The 22,446-nt window shown below is 29.1% G+C and overlaps 1 protein-coding gene across 1 annotated transcript in view; it reads left to right on the top strand.

The window, feature by feature from the left end:
- The window catches only part of LOC132934328 (cytosolic carboxypeptidase 6-like), a 61,369-nt gene that overhangs the window by 18,647 nt on the left and 20,276 nt on the right, over positions 1 to 22,446 (top strand). The window contains exons 6-10 of the mRNA XM_061000624.1: positions 2,718 to 2,847; positions 2,916 to 3,030; positions 3,383 to 3,494; positions 5,307 to 5,398; positions 11,795 to 11,905. Coding sequence (XP_060856607.1) covers positions 2,718 to 2,847; positions 2,916 to 3,030; positions 3,383 to 3,494; positions 5,307 to 5,398; positions 11,795 to 11,905 — 560 coding nt within the window. The remainder of the gene's footprint in view (positions 1 to 2,717; positions 2,848 to 2,915; positions 3,031 to 3,382; positions 3,495 to 5,306; positions 5,399 to 11,794; positions 11,906 to 22,446) is intronic.

The raw sequence follows: 22,446 nt of genomic DNA, 5'->3' as shown, positions 1-22,446 counted from the left end.
TTATTATAGGTACTTTGGTGATATTTTAATAAACTCAATCAGTATATTATAATAAATAAAGAATACAAATTTTTAATTTTGGCATGTGCTGCTAAATACTTATTAAATGTTTTTTTTTTTTTTTAATCTCCTAATAATTAATAAATGGCTAAAAAAATAATAAATTAAAATTAAAAAACATATTTTTATTTTACGTTATAAATATCGATAACAGATAAACATTATAACATATTGGGTACAGTATGATAAACCGTCTGTATTTTCCTTCAATCTTATTTCTCACTATAACGAGTATGAAAAAACTATTTTAAATTAACAAAATAGGAAATATAATAGTATATTTGTGACAATATTTTTAAGTCAAATGATAAAACCCAGAAATTAAAGATGCAAAATAAATAAATTAAATAAATTGTTTGACGTTATCTTACTTACATTTCATGAATATCGAAGAAGTTTGTAAAATAATTTTTATATCACGTTTTTGGTATTCTCTAGTTAGCTCTGTCTCTCTCTATTTTTTTTTCGTTCAGCCTCAGGCGCCCAGTAAGAAGCATAGCTTTAAAAAATACATCTCATTTCATATAAATATTTATGTAATATTAAATATAGTTTTTGTCAATTTCGTGACTTTGAATGGATTTAAATATTGAACTATCTCAAAAAACCTTAGATTTTCAGAGCAAGCATTTTAAATATTAGCCTACGTAATATTATTATTTTCTACTGAGCTCACCAAGTACGACAAATATAACAGAAGTGATTTGTTTACCCATAATGTTATTATGCACGTACTTTTTCATTATATAAATATTAAAAACAAACTAGCTATAGAAAATCTCTACATATATAGGTTGTCTGTATATCTTTAAACGGCTTTATTAGCATTGATAAAGATTTTGAAATATCAATAAGCTTAACCTTCTGAGTACCTATATAAACATAAGTGATATCAAAATAACTGTATAATAAATTATTAGCTATTTCAAATTATTCTTACATTAAAGTATTAAATACTTAAGAGGATGCTACCCATGGATTTATTGTCTCCGTTTTACACACGTACGACATGACAAATTTTCGTTCAATCAAAAGTGTGCAGTTAGTTTTGATATTAGTTTGATTTGGCCTATGATCAATTTTTTAGATAATAACATTATCTGTGCTTAAGCGTTGGCTTTTATTTGCTATTTTAATTTTCAAACGAGATATGAGCATTTTTAATATTTCACATACCCATATCTTGCTTGAAAATAGAAATTTTAAAAATCGCCAACGCTTAAGCACAGATAATGTTCTTACCTAAAAGTGTTATAATAGGTCAATTCGCTCTAGTATCAAAACTAACAGCACACTATTGAAACTAGTGAACGACAATTTGCTATGTCATGCGTGTGTAAGACGGATACAACAAATGTATGGGTAGCGTCCTCTTAACAAGACGTATATTGGTATAACATTAAAACTAGGAAATATTTACTTTCGATGATTTAACTTAATTAATTTGCTAGCTATAATTATCTTAATGTACCTATGTATATAATCATTTTGTAATTATTATAATAATGATGTTATTTGCAATATTGGATTTAGTGGGGTAGCTAGGGGTGCAATGCAACGGGACCTCAATGCTGAGTTGGTTTAAGGTGCCTCGTGGCGTTGATAACCTACATTTTCTAACTTTTTAAAGTGATAATTTATAAAGATTAATAAAAAATATTATAAGAAATTACCCACTCCCGATTATTTTTAACTGTTGTGTACTCAGTTTTATCTCTAAATCTGATTCAATTTAATAAGGAACACATGAGCCATGATGTACCTACCTAGTTGAAATAATTTATTTTTTAAATCAATCTTAACTTTGATCAAATACCAAAAAAAACCAATGCATTTATGTCTTATATATTAAATGACTTATAAATAATATTTTATTAAATATTAGTAGTGGCATCCTGGCCTTCTGAAACTGAGATCTGGCACTAGAAATGCCTACTTATAGGAAAATATGATCTGGCTCCGGTGCATCTAGGTTTTATCGGAGAAACCGGAACAACGGACACGCTGTGGTGGTGAACCCGATTTGCCTATCCATAACGCCGTGTTATTTATTTTACTACTAAAATGCAATCGAAAAAAACATGTTTGATATTATAAAATAATAAAATAATAGTAGTGATGGGTCAAACTGTTCGAAATTCAAACTCCATATGAAAAAAATTTGAACCGAACTATCAAGTAAAATATTTACTGTTCGAGTTAAAAATATTTGTTGAACCTGACTTTTTGGCCACAATAGTTCAAAGATTAAATATTTTTTACAATTCTTCAAAAGTTATTTTTAAAAAAAATCGAATAAGTGCAGTGGGGTGGAATCATTGTTTGCTATTTTGATTTTATCATATTTATTGTAACGAGAAAAATCCATGTTTCTGATGCTGAGTAAAAGTAAAATGATGTAGCCTATTGAATAAATTTAAACAAAATCAAATTCTTATATTTGTTAAACATACGCTTAAAAAAAAAAAAAAACAAAGTATTAGAAATTAAAATCCAACCATATTATATGTATCATATTTAATTATAATATAACTGACCCAAAATGTAAAGCTACATTTCAAATTGAACTCCTTTTTTCGTTCGTAATTAATAATAATAGTATAACACTATATACAGTTTTCAATGTTTTTTATTTTCATTCATTTTTTGTACTTTAGCAAAACAAAAGATTAGACTTAGTTACTATCACTAATCCAAAGAATATGAATCCAACCGAAAAAGTACATGTCGTTGTGATATTAGGAAGAGTGCACGGATCCGAGACGCCCAGTTCCTATGTCTGTCAAGGTAAAACGTTTACAAAATAAGCACGTAAAACTTCCAGAATAATTTAAACCATCAATTTTATGCGACAGGGATCATTGAATTTTTGATTAGCAACCATCCAGCCGTGGTACGTCTTCGAAAAAAAGTCGTCTTTCAACTAATACCGATGATGAACCCCGATGGAGTCACTTTAGGAAATTCTAGGTAGGTAATTATTTCCTGACAACTACATTTCAACGTTGTTCTAAATATGAACAGCCATGGATATTTAGATTCAATTCACCAATGGATCGGTGGATACTTGATGGATGGACGATCAATTATATCTCATATTGGTTCGTTATGTAATAATTAAACACAACAAACACAAACCATTGTATCATAGTCAGAAACCTTATGACTTAATAACACGTTGTAAGAAGGCGATAACATTATAACATAATATTAAAATATATTATACACAGTTGTAAAAGACATTTTTTTTTAAATATTTCACCGTTATCAGACGAAGAAAGCAGAGGCGAACACTATAATAATTCGAATATTGTTGTTACAGGACCAATTTGCTGGGAATCGACTTGAACAGAGCTTGGCACAAAATATCGCAATGGGTCCATCCGATATTGTACGCCGTCCACAATCACTTGTTAGAAATCGAAAAGCACGAGGTAAGCTACTTATTTACCCACAGTGGCGCGCATGGCTAAACACACTGGTATGTTTTCATCTGTGCTAAGTCAAGTTGTCTACTTGTTGGTATTGTCAACCAAAAACGCAGAGAGGCATAAGTCATAATTGAGCATGGTAATAATAAAAACCGGTAAATCACAATTGAGGATAATATACCTTTTTAGCAACACGATTAAGCATAGAATATTTGAATGTGACGTTACCACATCATGTTATTTTATTTAATACGTACCATATTTTGATTTTATTATTTTCATACCTAACTATTATTATTATTATCAAATAGATTTATGAAATGTGACTATTGTTGACTATGAAATCATGGTATTTTTTTAATTCGTACCATGTTTTGAGTTATTATAAATGGTTAAATAAATATCTTTTGTACAATATAGTTGAAAAATTAAAAAGGCAGCGTTGCAGAGTTTCTTATGTTCAATCGTGTAGGGTTTCTTTTGTATTTCTATAATATCCTTTGATACGCCGTCAAATGTTCTCAATCGTGTCGTAACCATAAATACATGTCTGCGCTGACTGTACGATATTTCGTCCGAGTTGAGTTCATACCAGTGTATTTATAGGCTTATAGCCATGAGTGGTTTAGTCATGTGGTGGGAGGTCAAAGATGACGCTTACAGCATAAACAAAAATTTTGAATATAGACCAAATAATACATCAAAAGTTCAAACCATAAAATAATTTAACATGTTGACTGATGATACAATAATAATCAATACAATTTTGAATCGTTTAAGTTCTTACTATTAAACGTTATTTCCCCGAATGGCAACAATCAAATATTAAAGTTTTTTATAAGGACAATATTTATGTATTTATTCTTCAAGAAGAAAATGCAATAGGCTCCGCTGAATAAGTTCGTATGAGGTCCCTTGAGTTTACAATTTTGAAATAATATTTTTAAAATATACTTAATACGAAGTATGAATTATTTAAAAAGTTTTTTGAAGTACAGCAATCAAAATGTGTGCATACATAATATTATATATTGTTGATTACAACAACATTTTTTTTATATACTGTAGGGCTGAGAATGGGATGTCTCTTAAGCTCAAGAAAATTTCAGTGTACCTAAAAGTTCAAAATATTCCTATTGTTATCTATACAATTTGCAAAATATATTCTTTTTTTTATAATTTATAAAAAACTTTGTAAAGAAGCGATTGAAAATAGTTTATAATACATTTTAAATTGAAATGTGTAATTGTATGACTTTAATTGGTTACAACGTTTGAAATTTCGAAGTTTACCGAAGATATCCGATTTGTTTATTAGATTATTTTTCTTTGAGACTGTCCATTGTTATGTAGCTTTGATATAAACCAATAAAATAAAAATAATATTTCCTAGAATCATAATTTTTTTTGTGTACAATATATATGTCATACGGTAGAATGCCCTAAAAATAATAAAATTGTATTTATACTCGGTATATGAACGGATTTGTTACAAAACGAGCATACTTAGCATACTAGCTTTGAAAAACATTGTGAAGTGCATTGAAATCCCTACCCTATGTCATATTAAATAAACAAAATGAAAAATTGCCCTCCCATACTACAGTTAGAATTTCTCGCTGCTCCACCGTTAAATACGTTCTCAGTATATTATGGACAAGTATGTCATAATCATGATGCCTATGTGTAGGTATATTAATGTTTATTATTACTATGCGCTTTATGATGTGGTAAATCACCATTTATAATTAAATGTAATTATGAGTATAATATTCTATACACACATAATAATATTATCGTTATGATTTATTTCAGAACATGGAACTCGATTTGGTAATCGACATGCACGCTCATTCTTCTCTTCACGGTGTGTTTACTTACGGGAACGCATACGACGACGTGTACAGGTTAGATGGGGTCTTCTCTAAATTAAATTACATGCCCCGCAGGCCATAAGCTGTTTTAAAAACTTTCATCGTGAATATAAACTTTCGTGACTGTGGGTAAACCCGTATAGTTGAAGTTTTAAATTTATACAGGGTGCATTTTTAATGAATCCCCGAGACAACAAAGTTCGTCGAGCGTTCTTTGCACTCAAAGCCAAAACCGTATACCTATATACAGAGCGAATTTCGTTTTTCGTCCATATAATGTGATACCGACCCCATGGAAGTATATAAGGCGACGTTATGTATTGTTGTGCATTATCCTTAACGCGATAATTCCACCTGAAAATCTCGTTGAGTCCAACAACCATCACACGTTTTAGATAAAATACAAGACAAACCCACACACTTTTAGTTGGTTAAAAACCTATACTTCCTTAAAGTTGTTGTGTCCAAAAACTGAAAATCTTATCATTACTTAAAAATGTATATATATTTTTTAAATAAAAAATATAAATGAAATGCTGTCAGCAGGCACGCCCGGAGGGAATGCATCACCTGAGAATTTTAATGATTTAGATTTTTCAAATAAAAAATAAAATATAAAAATTTCTTCTCTGTTAGTTTATAATATTTATGTCCATTGTTATGCCCAATATAGTAAATACATAGGTAAATTCTAAAGAATTATTCTAAGAAACTGTCGGCTGTTGCACTTTAGTAGTGGATACAGTCACGAAAGAACGGTGATACCACGCGTCTATTAATACATTTATTTTGGTCACTAATGATATTATTATTAATTTCGTTAAGGAGGATTCGATACCGTAAATTTCTGTCTTTGTCTAACACACGCGTTAAATAGGATCTCAATTGATCTTATAGACGTACCGAATGATCTAATGAAGCCATAAGAATTCTAAAAACAGATTTGAAGTTGTCATCAAATCTACTTGAGATCGATTTTTCCTTACTTTTGACTTTTTGACTATTCAAACTTCTCCAAAAATTGAAATATGACAATTATTTACTCTTTTTTAATATAACGATTTTAGGAATTTGGGAGGTAATATCAAAAATGTGGGAAAGTCGATTTCAAGTAGACTTGACGACAACTTCATTAGATCATTCGGTACGTTTGGCAAAGAACACATTAGAAATCCTACGTCACACGTGTATTAGACAAAGACAGAAAATCACCGTATCGAATACCCTTAAAGGGCCTCGCTACGGCTATTATTTAAGGGGCAACATTTAGGCAATTTTTATCAATTAAAGTCACAATAATATAAGATTTAATTTTTACAAAGTATTCCGTACGGTCCTATAGACAATTCTGCTGAGTTCAAATTTTTTCAGTTTAAAATTGAACAACGTAAACTAACTTAAATTTTATAAAAGCTTAAGGTCTTCTAAGCTAAAATTTACGGCAGTAGCGAGGCCCCTTAACTGTGGTCTGTGGTATAATATTATGGGTATTTAACTCATTATAATAATATATTGGTGTATACTGTATAAAAATAAAATATTACTGTACACTATTAAACCTAACACTATAAATTGTTTATTGTACTGTTAAACACTTGTATTCATATTTTGATTAAATTTTAAAACATTTCATGCTGAAAATTGCCCCTCACGTCTTATATTGACACTATAAAATTATTTTGCACCTAGTGAGCTACTTCTCTGCGAGCGCGCTTAGCTTTCAGCTAATAGTACTCATCACAATAATTACATTAGAGTTCTATATTAGTTTACATGTTACAATATAAATTTTAACTTGTCAACTTACTTTTAAATATAAGTTTTTTTTTTTCATTTTAGTAAATTAAGAATATTACAATTTAAAACAAATATAATGTTTCTATTAATCCTCTTGATAAACGTGTTAAAAGTGTTCAGAGTTTGGAATACATCTGATATGTAGAGTGCGTATTTTGCTATACAATAAGTTGGTGTAATATGTTCGAACTGCGGTTTTATCTATCGACCTTTTTGGAGAAGAAATCATAAGTGCCCTGTTATTTGAATGCAACCGGAAATCTTTACCAGACGTCCCGGTGGAGTACCTATGATTGTGTACTTTTTACCTTTTTGGGTAGATGCCGAAATAAAAGAGAACATGATTTTGATCTTTCAAAGAAGTATATATACGTCTGAGTACGAAATTGGAAGCAACGTTGCCAAATTGTTTGTTATATAATATTATATTACTAATATATATTTTAAACGGAAAATGGTAAATAATTGTACAATCATTTCCAATTTTATGCATTCAAAATAATATTATTTTGTCTTCAATTTGTTTGACTATTTTAATCTAATCAAGATATCACAAAAAAGTAAATAATTCAAAAAATGTATGTCAATTTCCAATTATGGATACATACTTAAGTAGTGGAGTACATTTTCAAGTATGATTTAAAGACTGAAATATAAGTGATAGGAAGTTTGTTTGATATCAACAATATAATAACAAGTAATAATAATTGATAACCTACTATTACTTATGGTAAACTATAGGTAGCTAAAGATGGGTCCCATTAACCCAATGAAACCCGAGCTGATTTCATATCAATGATAGTTCGTAAAAATCAAAATAATAAATATATAATACAATAATATTATACTAAATATAAACGATTCTAACACAAATGTTTACTTTAAAATAATACGACGAGTTTAAAATATATAACCATTGTCCATTAACGTCATAATAATATATATTATAATATTATGGCCTTTTAGAAAACCAAAGCTTTCATCATGCATGCCTATAGGTTTATCATGATTATATATTTTTGTTCTTGTAATGTTAAATTTTACGTGTATGTATCAATTAACAGCGCTGTAAAGTATTTGAGTAAAATCACACTTTTAAGTTGTTTTTCTGTCGAATAATTGTAGACTAATTTGTGTGTGATTGATGTTGCCTTTTTTTAAGCGACTACCGTCGTGATTATTCATATTACTATTTTACTCATAAACGTTACTACATTTTGCTTCATAAAATCATAACTCCACTTTAGTTTTCTTATACGGATTTGTAATGAATTTAAGTTACTAGCTCCGCTAAAAGCATTACACTGTGCGCTTGTCGTGTCTATTTTAAAGTTAGCTATTGTAATTTTGGACCCTCATACCACAAGTGATATGAACCAACTTGAAAGGGTTCAACGAAGTTTTGCTGCCTATTTATTGAAAATTATACATACCTATTATACCTCAATACCTCATTATTATGAACCAGTATCAAATAGGTTATGTTTTTAGTCCTTAGCTAATAGGCGAGTTATCTTAAGCAATAGGTCTTTCTACGCAAACTTATCGATGGCTTGATTGATGGTCGAGGGTTACTTTCTATGGTTAACTTTAAAACTCATGGTGTTCAGGTCCGTTCTCCTTATCCTTTCACTTTGCCACTTTGTACGACAAACTATTCTCGTAACCGGTCAATATCTTTTAATTTTCATTTTTCGGTTAATTCTAATGTGTTCTTTTGTTTTTTTACATCTGTCCTATTGTGTTAACTTAAATACATTTTTGAATCGTATATCTATAATATTTTGTTAAATTGTTATGTGTACTTGGGGTCGCAGTCTGTATTAAAATAAAAATAAAATAAACTACTAACATATTTTATTAGAAAGTAGGTACAATCTGCACAATATTTCTTATAGTTTGATGCATAATATTGTAATAAATAAGTTCAGCGGTTCGTTACTTAATGCACTTTGTAAAAAACAACAAACTGTACACGATTTAAATTAGCAAAGTCTATTTCCATAAGAATGGAGCAATTTTTTAATTTTTACTTTTTTTACTAGCTCGAGCCATGACTATACAGGGGCTGGATAAATATGTAATAATTTTCCTTAAAAATATAGTTTGACAGGTCGTCTCCAATCCGAATCATTTTTCGTATACGATGATGTATCACATTATTGAATTCAAATTTAACACATCCATATCAGTGACTTACTCAATTACGAGGTTCACTGGAAACCTACTATACAGCAGAGCGACTTCCACGATTTCTTAATATATTTACTATCGCAAGTATTCAAAATGTGCTGAATAAGTATAAATAATATTTTATACATATTTGTTTAGTCATATTGTTTATCATTAATTTAATCACGAGAACCGTCTTGAAATTTTTTTAACCAAAAAGAACCTGTAAGTACTGAAAAACCTCTCAAATCTCGGTTCCTAAAAAAATATATTGTTATAATGACTGCTGAGGTTTTTGTTCAGTATTTGTCCATAAGTTCCAGTTTTAATTACTTCTAACGGTTCGGTTCTATTCCTTGGAGTCCTCATAATATGTCCAATTATATTATAATAGTCTAACTTCGGAGGCTGCGTCTAGATGATAGTACAATTTCCTCAGACCGTAATGGTTTGGTTAAAAACATGGCCACCTCTAACTAAATCATAATATTATGATCATTTTAATGTCTATCCAACTCGATTTGATTATAACCCGAACTCTAATGAATCCAACAGTATTAATGTCACAAACTTTGGCACACCGATTACCCATCTTTCATTATCAACAACTAATGTATTATATGGTGTAATAAATCAAAAATATAATGTGTAATCGGTCTATAAATGATAATATTTAACTCGAATTTAAATAATTATCAACGAAAGTATCGATTTACTCAACCCTGGTCGATTATCCACACCATAGGTACACAGAAATTTATTGAAGGCGCATAAATAATATTTCATTTTTACCTACCTAACTTTTATTAGAACGCACGCACCTGTTTGTTTTAATTAGTATTAAAGTATTTGTTTTTTTTTTTTTAAATAATATATTCAAATTAAATGTATGCAATGACAAATGATAATAATATTATAATGCCTAATTAACTTTAAAGTTAAACTTTAATCTTTGTTTAATTATTCACACAAATCGATTATTCACACCTCCATTGGTCCCAATTAGTGCGAATAATTGACGCTCTGCTGTAAGTAATTATTTTTTTTGTTTTTATCTTTGGTAGTTTCGTTTATTAACGGTGTGATATATTTCTACGGTTGAAACCGCTTGGAATTTAAATAAATAATTACAAAATACCAAGAAAAAACCTCATCGAACTTTTATATTTCTTTACCTATATGATATAAAAATCTTTACATATACATTTTGATTCTGCTTCCGTCTTATTTAGTTCAATAGTTGAGTACCTATCGAGCTCTGTCCAATAAATTTAAACCATATTATTTAAATTTTGTGTGGAACAAAAAAGTGATTGGTCTTAAAATTTTTATAACGGCGAGTGCGTAGTGTGTTGTTATTTGTTACCATTATTTTTCTTGGGAAATTGGTTCATCTATTTCACACAATATAAAAATCAAATGAATGTGTAACCATTCATATTATTTATCCATCTCGTAAACAGATTATTAACTATTACATTATTATACACACATTTCAAACAGGTCGTTTCCGCACTTTTCGATTCATTTTCGAAGAATTAACTCTAAAACTTCTGTTTGAAAACGGCGAGGTAAATACTTTATATTTAGCTGGTAATACACTAATAACATAATATACATATATCTAACTTTGGTTCATTGATTTTGTTTAAATAAACTATAAATTGAATATTCAGAGAACACTATAAAGTTATATTGTTGTATTTCCCTTTAATCCATTAATGAGAAAACTTTAAAATACTATTTTTTGGACGTACGCGTTAATTGGTTTATTATTACAGATTAATAATTTAATACCTACGCGATTTTAAAACAATAAGTACGGAAAGACAGAATAATCGTTCACCTCAGCGTAACTCAGCATTAGTTCGTTATAATATTTTATTTGAAAGTTCGATTTACTATTGTGTCCATTAATGTTTTTAAATTTGTAAGTGGTATTAATTACTGTTAAGTAGTTTCTTGCAATTTCCCAAACAAAAAATGTTAGTTTTAAAAGTCAATTTCAGTTTTTGACTTGGAGGGGCTTAACATATTTAATTGAAACAGACCCATGGGTGGCTCTGCACCAGTGTCATAAATGGCGTTTATCCAAATGGGAAAGGGCCTCGAGCAGTAAATAAACATTAGTCCCCTCTGGAATTTTTTCTCACTTTAAGCCCTGGCTACTTATAGCTATTTTCCTTATCATAATTACTTCAATGTTAAGCCAGTGAAAGTTTGTATATAGGTATTTATGATTTTTGATTCAGCGTTATTTCATACGTAATACAAATATATGCGTCGGAGTGTTGATTGTATTATTACGAAATGCTTTGTTTTGTCCATTTGAAGCAATAAATGTACCTATACATAATTATTAACTAAGAGAACAATATTGTACGGCGCACGTTTTAAACACGAATACGAAAAGAATATAATGCCTATCAAACTATAAATGGCTTTGTGAATTTTTTTCAGATACGAAAAACATATTCTGTTTCCGAAATTGTTGTCCCAACACATTGAAGGTTACGAACAAACGCATTCACTTTGTAACAGAGATTTTAAAAAATGCGGAACGTCACGGAGGTAAATATTATTATATACCTATATGTAATTTAATTATTCCATTAATCAGGTTAGAACACGACGTAAGTAATTAGTCCTAGTTTGTATTTCAGATAAATTGTGGTAGTTGTTACAGTAGGTACCTTTTTAAAAAATAAATCAACTTGTCTTTACTAACTAAAACTAGTGTAACGTAATCACGTTTAATATATACATAAAAAATAAAGTAGGTTAGTATAAAACGCATGTAAATGATACAGTTTTTAAAAACCACAGACATTATAAAAAAAAGTCTCTATTATTATTGTTTTTAATATGATATTTGAGTATCATAAGCATAACAGTCGGTAAACTGTGAAAAATAAATAGAACGCTCGACTCTGTCAGCAGTACAAATTAAAACAATATAAAATATATAAAAGGCACCTTCGTTGCTTCGTCTAAAGTTTAATTGTATAATTATATAATGTATTGTGAGTGTTTTTCCGGTCGTCTGCAATATTGCCAAGACGAGAATTTGTTATTTGAGTGTAACTTGAGAGCGTTGATGCGAGGATATCGTACAACAGAACGCATCTTAATAATATTATTGTCATGGCTAAAGATTCAAATATTCAATAGCAGTAAAACTAGCCAAACGCTTACGATGCGATAAAAAATTGAGCTGAAAATGAAAATAAAAAAAAAAGGCGGGTAAGTGGATGTCGCTCTGCTGTACAGTAGGTTACAAGTGGGTCACTGTAATGGATGGTTTTAAATTTGAATTCAATGATATAATATCATTGTATAAGAAAAACGGTTCTGAGCGAAAACGGTCAGTTAGCCTATGATATTACCAAGTATATTTTATGATATTATTGTGAATAAAGTAATTTATATATAACCTATTTGTGTGGTACCTTGTTTTAAATTATAATTTAATTAACCACATATCAGGAGCCTTGCATAACATTTTCACGCTTTTCTACCCAACAAATAAAATTTTATTGATATTTATAGAAAATAACCTAAAAAAATTGAAAACTGACAATGTCCGTAAACAGCTCAAAAAGAGCCAAATTATTTTCAAAATTTTATCGTATATAGACAATGCTATAAAATAAAAACATTCAGTGAAATTTTCAAGTATCTACAGTCATACACGAGAAATCGAGTGATTATCAAATGTTGTAAAAATATGAATTTCAAACGCTCATAAAAATTTAATTTGACTTTCTTGTAGACATTTTTTTTTTTGATAAAAGCAGATAAGCTTATGGATAATCTTGTATTACATTTTCAAATCGTAGATTTAAAAAGAAAAATTTTTATGAATTCTTAACTCAAAATAATTTGCTAATTTTCATGATTTTTCCGTATTTTGTCAAGATTTGAACTTTTATAATGCTTATAAATAAAAACTGTGACTAAGAATTTTTAATATTTTTCAAATATCATTGTAAAAATATAGTAGAAGCCTTTTGTCAAAAACCGATTTTGCGTAGAAATTCCGTTTTTTCTTAATTTTTCTTTTGTTTTTCACGGTGCTTTTGAAAAGTACTGAGAATTTTTTACTTTAGACCTCCAAAGTACCAACTAGATTCACTTTCCTATCAAAAATATACTGTTGAAGAAAATCTAAGCATTTTTACTGTCCTAAAAGGTGACAAAAAGTTGACAGACACAAAAATAAAAAAAAACAATTTAAAAAAAACAAACGTCATTGTAAAATCAATACATTCATCGTTCCACTCAGAATCTAAAATGTTACCGATGAAGTCACTTTGCTGTAAAGTATATATCTAATAATTGAGTAGGTCACTGACCCCTGTAATTCATGTGATGAATTTTAATTTAACGATAAATCATTGAGCAATCTGAGCCATGACTACCTATACTAAGTCTGTAAGCATATTTATTATTATATTATTCTTCTAAGGATATTTTCTATTTATTTTTCTATTGCGAGTATAGTAACTTATTTTTCATTAAGTAATACGGTAAGGTAAACTAATTTTTGACAAAAACAAATCCCATAGGTGCCATATATAACAATTATTTTAATATTATTTTAACGTACCTATGAGTACCAATATAGGTACTATGGAACGGTGTGGTTAGATTTGGTTTGGTATGAAATATAAATAGCTTAAAATTAATCTAAATATTTTATTTTTTCATAGAAAATGTTATCACGTATAGTAAATAACAATTTAAGTAGTGGAATGTGTCAAGTTTATACGTTTAATATTTTTTGAATGATAATAAAATAACAAAAAGCTGGTAGGTAAGTGGATGTTGCTCTGATGTACAGTAGGTTACAAATTTGTCAATGTATAATGGATTGTATTAAACTTGAATTCAATAATATAATATCATCATATATGAAAAACGATTCAAAGCGGAGATGGTTTGTTAGTCTGGATATTTTATATTGGTTGTATTCATTATGGCCTGTAAGATGAATTAATATATTATAATATTGTTATTTTTTATTCGTTTCTATAGTGATAGAACAAAGCGTTAGAAATTAAAATCCCATTTTTACCGGTTTTTTGTAATTTGTCGGTGGTTTTTCCCGTGGCATTAAATAATTATTGAGAAAATCAAAAATTGACCTTTCTCGATCCAATTTACTAAAATATAAGATAGGTATTATTACTACTATATGTTGAAATCGAAGTTCTCCATCTGGTAGAAATGTTGTATACTGTTGTAACATGTCCGCTTCAGCACTCGAATTTGAATTAGAGGTATAATAATAAAGACACACAAATTTACGTATACTAAAAGTGTTTTTATTAAAAGTAACAAACGTCTTGAATAGATATATCCAAGAACGTACTCACGTCGTCTCTAGTAATCAACTTCCCTACTATCTCTATGACTTTCCTATTTAAGCTAAACGGTATCACCTTGTAAATGTGATGACCGACAATTCTAATGAAGTTCTAATCCTAGACATCACCTCTGAACCATATACACGCTTTCCGTATATCTGGTATTCTTACAAAGTCAATGAATGTCAGACAACAGTACTTATACACAATAATATATACATATATAGATATAACAGTATTAATTTATATAATAATAATAATAATGATGACGAGGATCATTACAATACAGGATAAAAAAAATTAAAATTAAATAAACACCATTGTAAAACCACTAGCTACCTCGCTCCGCTCAGATCTAAAACCGTTACAGGATAAATTTTATATTTAATTTTATTCCTTGATTATTTTTCAAGTACCTATAGGTACTGGGATTTTTTTTAACTTACAAAGTACCACATATATATGATTTGCAACCAGATACCACCCTTGACGTTTAAGAATAAGCATTTTTACTCCGAAGGGTGTGACCTGCGTGTAACTCGCTTGCGAACATTTAATTTATTTTACCTGAGACGTTTTAGTCACTTGTGCACAACAAAAACAAATATATGTATTTTTAAATGTTAACCTAGCTAAAATTAATGTTAAACGTTAATTAATGTAATTTAATGTTTACCTAGTAAATTAATTAGTGGTCTTAGATATCAGTAATAATTATCGAATATCAATACATAAATATCAAAAAATAATGTCTAGATTATATAATTTTTGACTAATACGTCCTACTTTTACAGTTTCACAGTGAACACATTTGTTAGTGACTGTGTAGTGCTGTAGTCTGTTGAATCGAATGAATCTTATGAATAATATTATAGTCTTCAAACGCTGGTTAAGTTATGGATATTAGAGAGCCTTCGAATCATGTAGTCAGACACCGATACGAGGAATACGTGTATTACAAATGTATTTGCATGACTGTGCACTAATTAATATCATGTATAATGTGACCACTATATTTGCCCATTTTCGGTACATAAAATGAGTTGTAGTATAATATCTAACTCCACCTGTACAAATATGTGCACTTGGATGTGTGTGTGTGTGTGTGTGTGTGTATGACGATATGAATATTATTAAGTCAATCTAATTATCGTACACAGGACGCTATACGTATCCGCGGACTTTAAACCGTATACGTGAGCAAAATCGTCGTCCCGCCTTTACTTAGGTAGGTCACGTCGGGACTTACGTGGAAAGTACGGGTAAATGGTAGATCATGAAGAACGCTTACTGCGGTCTACAGAAGTATATTATAACACGCATAGTTTGATAGTTACAAAAATCTCAGTCCGTAAGACTAATACATTATTGTCTTGTGAGAAGGGAACGGGCAAATTGGAGGTGGCCACCCGAGGTGCCAAAACTTTGAGAACACCGACATTTCCAAGGCTTGATTTCAGCTTCCTAAGTTTTACAGTGTTCTACTCTGTAGATCACAAGATAAATATAAAAATTAAAATAAAAATCGTTTTCAGCTTTTTTTTTTTAAATACAGAGGATACAGTGCATATTTATAGATATTATATTTAAAACAGACAATTAATACCTACACTGTCTATTATAAACGTTTATTATATAATAGGTACGTATTTTATGCTGATGTAGGTAATGGTTATAACAATAGTGAACACACACACGTATACGTCATATATGAGTGTATGACTGAATAAGGACCAATGAGATATTGAGATGGACTATATATCGATTGTATAATCATGATAAGCTATACGAGTATACAAAGACACCTTTGAGTTACAAGTGCTCGTTCACTCATTATCTTGACAGTGTTCGTGTTTAGTTAATACATTGTTAGTACAATATACATTTACGCTCCCGTTATCGCACATCTATATATTATATATATTTATATTCCAAGTTAATTAATAATTATTATACAGTCAGCTGTCCTGTTTATTTTATCATAATATGACTGTTAGGTACTACTGAAATATTATTACTAACAACTTGTGCGTTTTTCGATTCTTTGTTCGTGTCTCTGTGCCTCTGTATACGTTTCTTCTTCCCAAAATATTTTATAAATGTTAATTGCCTCAGTAATAAACTTTTTGACAGGCATAAGAGAGTAGGTATATAATAAAGGGCTGCATCATGTAATTTGCTGTCGGATGGCAAATTTCTCAACACAGCACTAGACTCTTACGCATAATAATTATTACACTGGGCTTTGCTTGAATAAAAGTAACATCGCCGCAAGCCTATCATAATTTATATTCTATGGGCTATTATTATGGCAGTACATCCTACAGTAGTTATTATTTTTATTTTTCATTTCCCAGGTAGAACCAGTGGCGTAGCCAAGGGGATGTTTTGGGTATTTAAACAACCCCCCCCCCCCCCATCGGCCATATTTATATACCTACAAAACATTATACGTACTACATGGTTTAGACTTTTATAAAATATGTTGTCATATGGTACTATTTCATAATTGATATTATAAATGAAAAATAATTATTAAATGGTGTGTATAAAGTCCCATGTTATATATTTTTTTGTTTAATCTAAGGGGCTAAGGTATATTTATTTAAACAACCAGTTGCGTTGGTAATTTTTCGCATGTTTTTTTTGGCAAACATTTTAATTTTGTCCTGAATAGATGATATCTTCAAACCTCGATGGATGACTTCATTCAAGTCGAACTGGTATGCTGCTACAATAGTAAGAAGGGCACAAGTGCACAACAGTTGTATGCCATAAGTCCAAATCATCAATCGATTTAATAATAGCTTTATATAGAAGCCGCGGTTTGTTTCCCAGGTCTAGCGTCGAATATCTTCCAACCAGCCTGTATAAGTAGCGCATTTATTATTGATTTGTAATTATTCCTGGGAGACTTGATGTTTTTAGTTTAAGTGAGAATCAAGATGTGTGATCATTTTTTGTGTATGCTATATAATAAGTAGCTATTTAAAACAAATAAAAGCCTGATCAAGATAGGCCTATCTTTGTAGAAGCAATATTTCGAATACTAATCGTTTAAAAAAAATTTAAAATATCATCGGTCATAATCTAAAACCAAGTATGTCTGTACCTAATGTGCCATTTTAAATTTCAAAGCTGCACTTAAGGAGACGTTACAGTGACAAGCGAGTTGTGTGCATTTTAAGATGTACAAACAGTTTACAATTTTAAAATACACACAACTCGCTTTAAAATTATAATTAATAAAAAGCCTATGTCATTGTCTAGATAATATAGTCTTAACTTTAAATTTTATAAGAGCTCAATTCGCTCAAGTTTTTAAACTAACGGAGATAAATGTGTACTGCTGAGCGTAAAAGTTTATATGTTTCGCACTTGTAAGACATAGACAATAAATGTCACTGTAACATCTTCTTGGTGTTAGTCAAAATGTTTTAGAAAAAAATACTAAAACAATTCAAATATGTCTTCATTTTATTGCGTGGGCATTTCTTTTGTTTGTATTCATTGTAATTCGTTTTCACATGTTCACGTACAACAATAAATTATGAACATCTTTAAGTCAACTATTTATAGCTTCATTGTATGTTTATTACTTATTAGTAATTATTATTATATAGATAGTTAGTGGATACCCTAATAAAACAAATATTTGATCAGACTAAATTAGATAAAACTAAATAAATCCAAAAATTTCAAATGATCATAAATAGCACAAAATGATACAAAATATTTGTATTAGTATGAAAATGTTATCATATCTAAAGAATACTAATATTATATATATATTTGTTGAATAATTCAAGTCCCTACAAATATGAACACAAAATTGAATTTTTCAAAAACTGATAAACGATATATTTCCATTTTGTTATTTTTTTTTTAGTTTTCCCAACCTATTATTAATTGAAATTCTGACATTTCCAGGGGTTTTAACCTACATCCCCTTTACAATTTTATACCAGAAACCATTCTCAAAATTGAGCATTTTGCTTTTTTGAAAGGTGATGACAGACCAATATAACATATTAATGAACATTGTAAAAGCAGTAGAAGTATCTAAAACTATTTTTGTTCGTATCTTTGATTAATAAAATGTTTTTTTGTGAATACAATTAACTGAAGCTTTATTTTTCTTGTTTGGGGTTAAGTTATTTTAATAATATATAAGAACAATGTGGGGTATACACAATTGACTTATCGTTTATTATTATTTATTTGTAACACCCAAAGGGGTGGAAGAGGTTTGCTGCAGAGGGGTGGAATGGAAGTATAGACTTTGTACCTATATAGTATGTGTGTCATGTGTGCATGTGTGTGTGTGTGTGTGTGTGTGTGTGTGTGTAATATAGTATATAACTTTATTATAAACATAAAACCACAACCGCGAAATGTCATCGGTTCGTCTAAACCACAATTGTCTAAACCAGTCATTCTCAAAGTGGGTGATAGCGCCCCCTAATGGGCGTTGGTGGTCTTCAGGGGGGTGGTAGGATGCCCGAAGGAATTTTGGGGGCGTTGAGTTAGGTTTAGGGGGCGATACAAAAAATTATATATATAAATATTATAATTATATTATATTAAAAAAGTCTCATTTATATATTTATTCATATATTAATACAAAATGTAATATAGTAAATCTATATTTATTAAAACAAAATCCTTTTTCAATTTATAAATTTTATATTTTGAATTCATAACTTTTTTAGCATGATTTTAATAAAAATAATTTTAATGTGAATAATTTTAATTATAAATGTTTCGTTTTAATAAAAATACTTTTAAGTATGAAAAAGTATGCGTTTAAATTGCTGTCATCCAAAAAGCTAATTTAAAATGTATGTTAGAACTCAGAAATTAGATATAGCATATTTATATATTATAAATTGTAATATCTATTTTTAAAAGACATAACAGATGCTAAGTTAATTTTTTTTTTTGGGGTGGGGGGGGGGGGGCGCTAGAAAATTTTTGATTCTCAAAGTGGGCGTTGGATGAAATAAGTTTGAGAACCTATGGTCTAAACCATCGTCGTATACATGCTTACGTGCAGAAAACGTGCGGCAGATGAACGAAATTATAGGCGAAATAATAATGCAATACGTGATGAACTTGTTGAATATTTTAGGCATAACTGCACAAGCATGCACACGGTGTATAGTTGACTTCTCTAGTTCTATGTGAAAATTGTAGGTATAAATCGTTATTTTACACGTGAATATCAAACTATGAAAAATTTTAAACTTCAGACATTGATAAAAATATTTGTTGAAATACACTCAACTTTATTTTTATCTCCAGTAATTAAAACTTATGATGAACCTTGTATCTAATAATTGTTCAAATCTTAGATATGAATATTTTATGATTTTTTAAGCCCCCAAAGTGCCAACTATAGATCTAATTTGCTACCAGCAACCACCATCAAAGTTGAAAGTCTAATTATTTTTTTTCTACTAGAAAGTGTCATCATCAGACATACACAAAAAATAACTTCATTGTAAAATCAATGCATTCATCGCTCCGCTCAGAATCTATAACATAGGTAGGCAGACAATCCATCACCGCTGATAATCAATTTTAATATCCAACGGCCAATTATTTATCACTTAATTCAAATATAATACGTCCATTACTGCAGTGGCCTACTCATAATAGGACTGTACTTGACACTCGACGCCAGAAGCTGTATAGTAATACAAGAGAGCGACTTTGCCAGATATTTGTTTTTTATCGCGTTATGATAGTTCAGAACTTAACTGAATTTATTACATTATTTACCGTTACATGGTACATTATACGGTAACAGTAAAACGTTGTGGTATCGCTATGGTATACGGCAAGGGTGGGCATTAACGAGTTAAAAAGTTAAAGTTAAGTTAAAAAGTTAATTTAATTTTAACTATTTAACTTAACTAGTTACTTTTGGCTTTTGGCTTTCCATTAACTTAACTGTTAACTTACTAAATTTCATTTTTAATTAACGTGAAATTAACGAATTAATTATTCATTTTAAGAAGTACCTAAGTTAAGTTAATTTATTTTGTTTTTAATTTTATTATATTTCGTTTTCATGCCAAAAAATATTTACCATGAATTGTTTAAAGTTAAAAATGTATGACATTCGAATCTAACTTATATGTAAATACTGTATAAAGTATAAACATTATAGTCTATAATTTAGTTTTGGGTTGGAAATATTAAGTACGCTAGCGTTGCATAAAAAAATTAACTTTTTTTTAACTTAATAAAATGTTAACAAAAAAATAAAAAAGGTGAGTAAGTGGATGTCGCTCTGCTGTACAGTAGGTTACAAGTGGGTCACTGTAATGGATGGTGTTAAATTTGAATTCAATGATATAATATCATTGTATAAGAAAAACGATTCTGAGCGAAAACGGTCAGTCAGCCTTTGATTTTACCAAGTATATTTGATGATATTATTGTGAATAAAGTAATTTATATATAACCTATTTACGTGGAGCCTTGTTTTAAATTTTCAATTCTTAGCTATAAAAAATGAACATTTTATACATTTTTAACTACAAAATAATTATTACATTTTAAATTTGATAAATTTTGTCAAAATTTGAACTTTAAATGCTTATAAACAAAAATTGTGCCTATGTATTTTTAATATTTTTCAACTGCTATTGTAACAATATATCAGGAGCCTTGCATAACATTTTGACGCTTTTCTACCCAACAAATAAAATTTTATTGATATTTATAGAAAAAAACTAAAAAAATTGAGAACTGACAATGTCCGTAAACAGCTCAAAAAGAGTCAAATTATTTTCAAAATTTTATCGTGTATAGAAAATGCTAATACCAACATTCAGTGAAATTTTCAAGTATCTACAGTCATACGTTTTTTAATTACAACAAAATGCTCATACAAATTTAATTTGACTTTCTTGTAGAAATTATTTTTTTGATTAAGGTAGATAAACTTATGGATAATCTTGTATTACATTTTCAAATCTTAGATTGAAAAAGAATAATTTTTATGAATTCTCAACTCAAAATAATTTGCTAATTTTCATGATTTTTTCGTATTTTGTCAATATTTGAACTTTAAATGCTTATAAAAAAAAATTGTGCCTATGTATTTTTAATATTTTTCAACTCCCATTGTAACAATGTAGTAGGAGCCTTGTATTAAATTTTCAAGCTTTTTTACCCAATAAATAAAATTTTATTGATATTTGTAGAAAAAAAAACTTTAAAAAAATGGAAAATGAAAATGTTTGTAAACAGCTCAAAATAAGTCAAAATATTTGGAATAATTTTATGGTGTATAGAAAATGCTAGTATAAACATTCAGTCAAAATTTCATGTACCTACGGTCATTTGTTTTAGAGTTACACTAGAACCAAAATCGATTATCTCAAAAACAGATTTTGCGTAAAAATTCCCGTTTTTCCTTAATTTTTCTTTTGTTTTTCCTGTCGTTTTTGAAAACTACTGGGAAATGTTTACGTTTGACCCCCCAATGTACCAACTAGATTCACTTTCATATCAGAAAAGTTACTGTTGAAGAAAATCCAACCACTTTTACTGTCCTAAAAGGTGATGACAGACACAAAAAAAAAACACACATCATTGTAAAATCAATACATTCATCGCTTCGCTCAGAATCTAAAATGTGTATTAACTTTTAACTTAACCGAGTTAACCTATAGTTTAACTAAATTTTAACTTATAACTTTTTGTTATTGGTGCATATTAACTTAACTT

Source organism: Metopolophium dirhodum, chromosome 1 (assembly GCF_019925205.1).
Source record: "Metopolophium dirhodum isolate CAU chromosome 1, ASM1992520v1, whole genome shotgun sequence".
Taxonomy (NCBI): domain Eukaryota; kingdom Metazoa; phylum Arthropoda; class Insecta; order Hemiptera; family Aphididae; genus Metopolophium; species Metopolophium dirhodum.
Note: the sequence above shows the minus strand (reverse complement) of the source record. Positions and strands in the feature narration are given on the sequence as shown.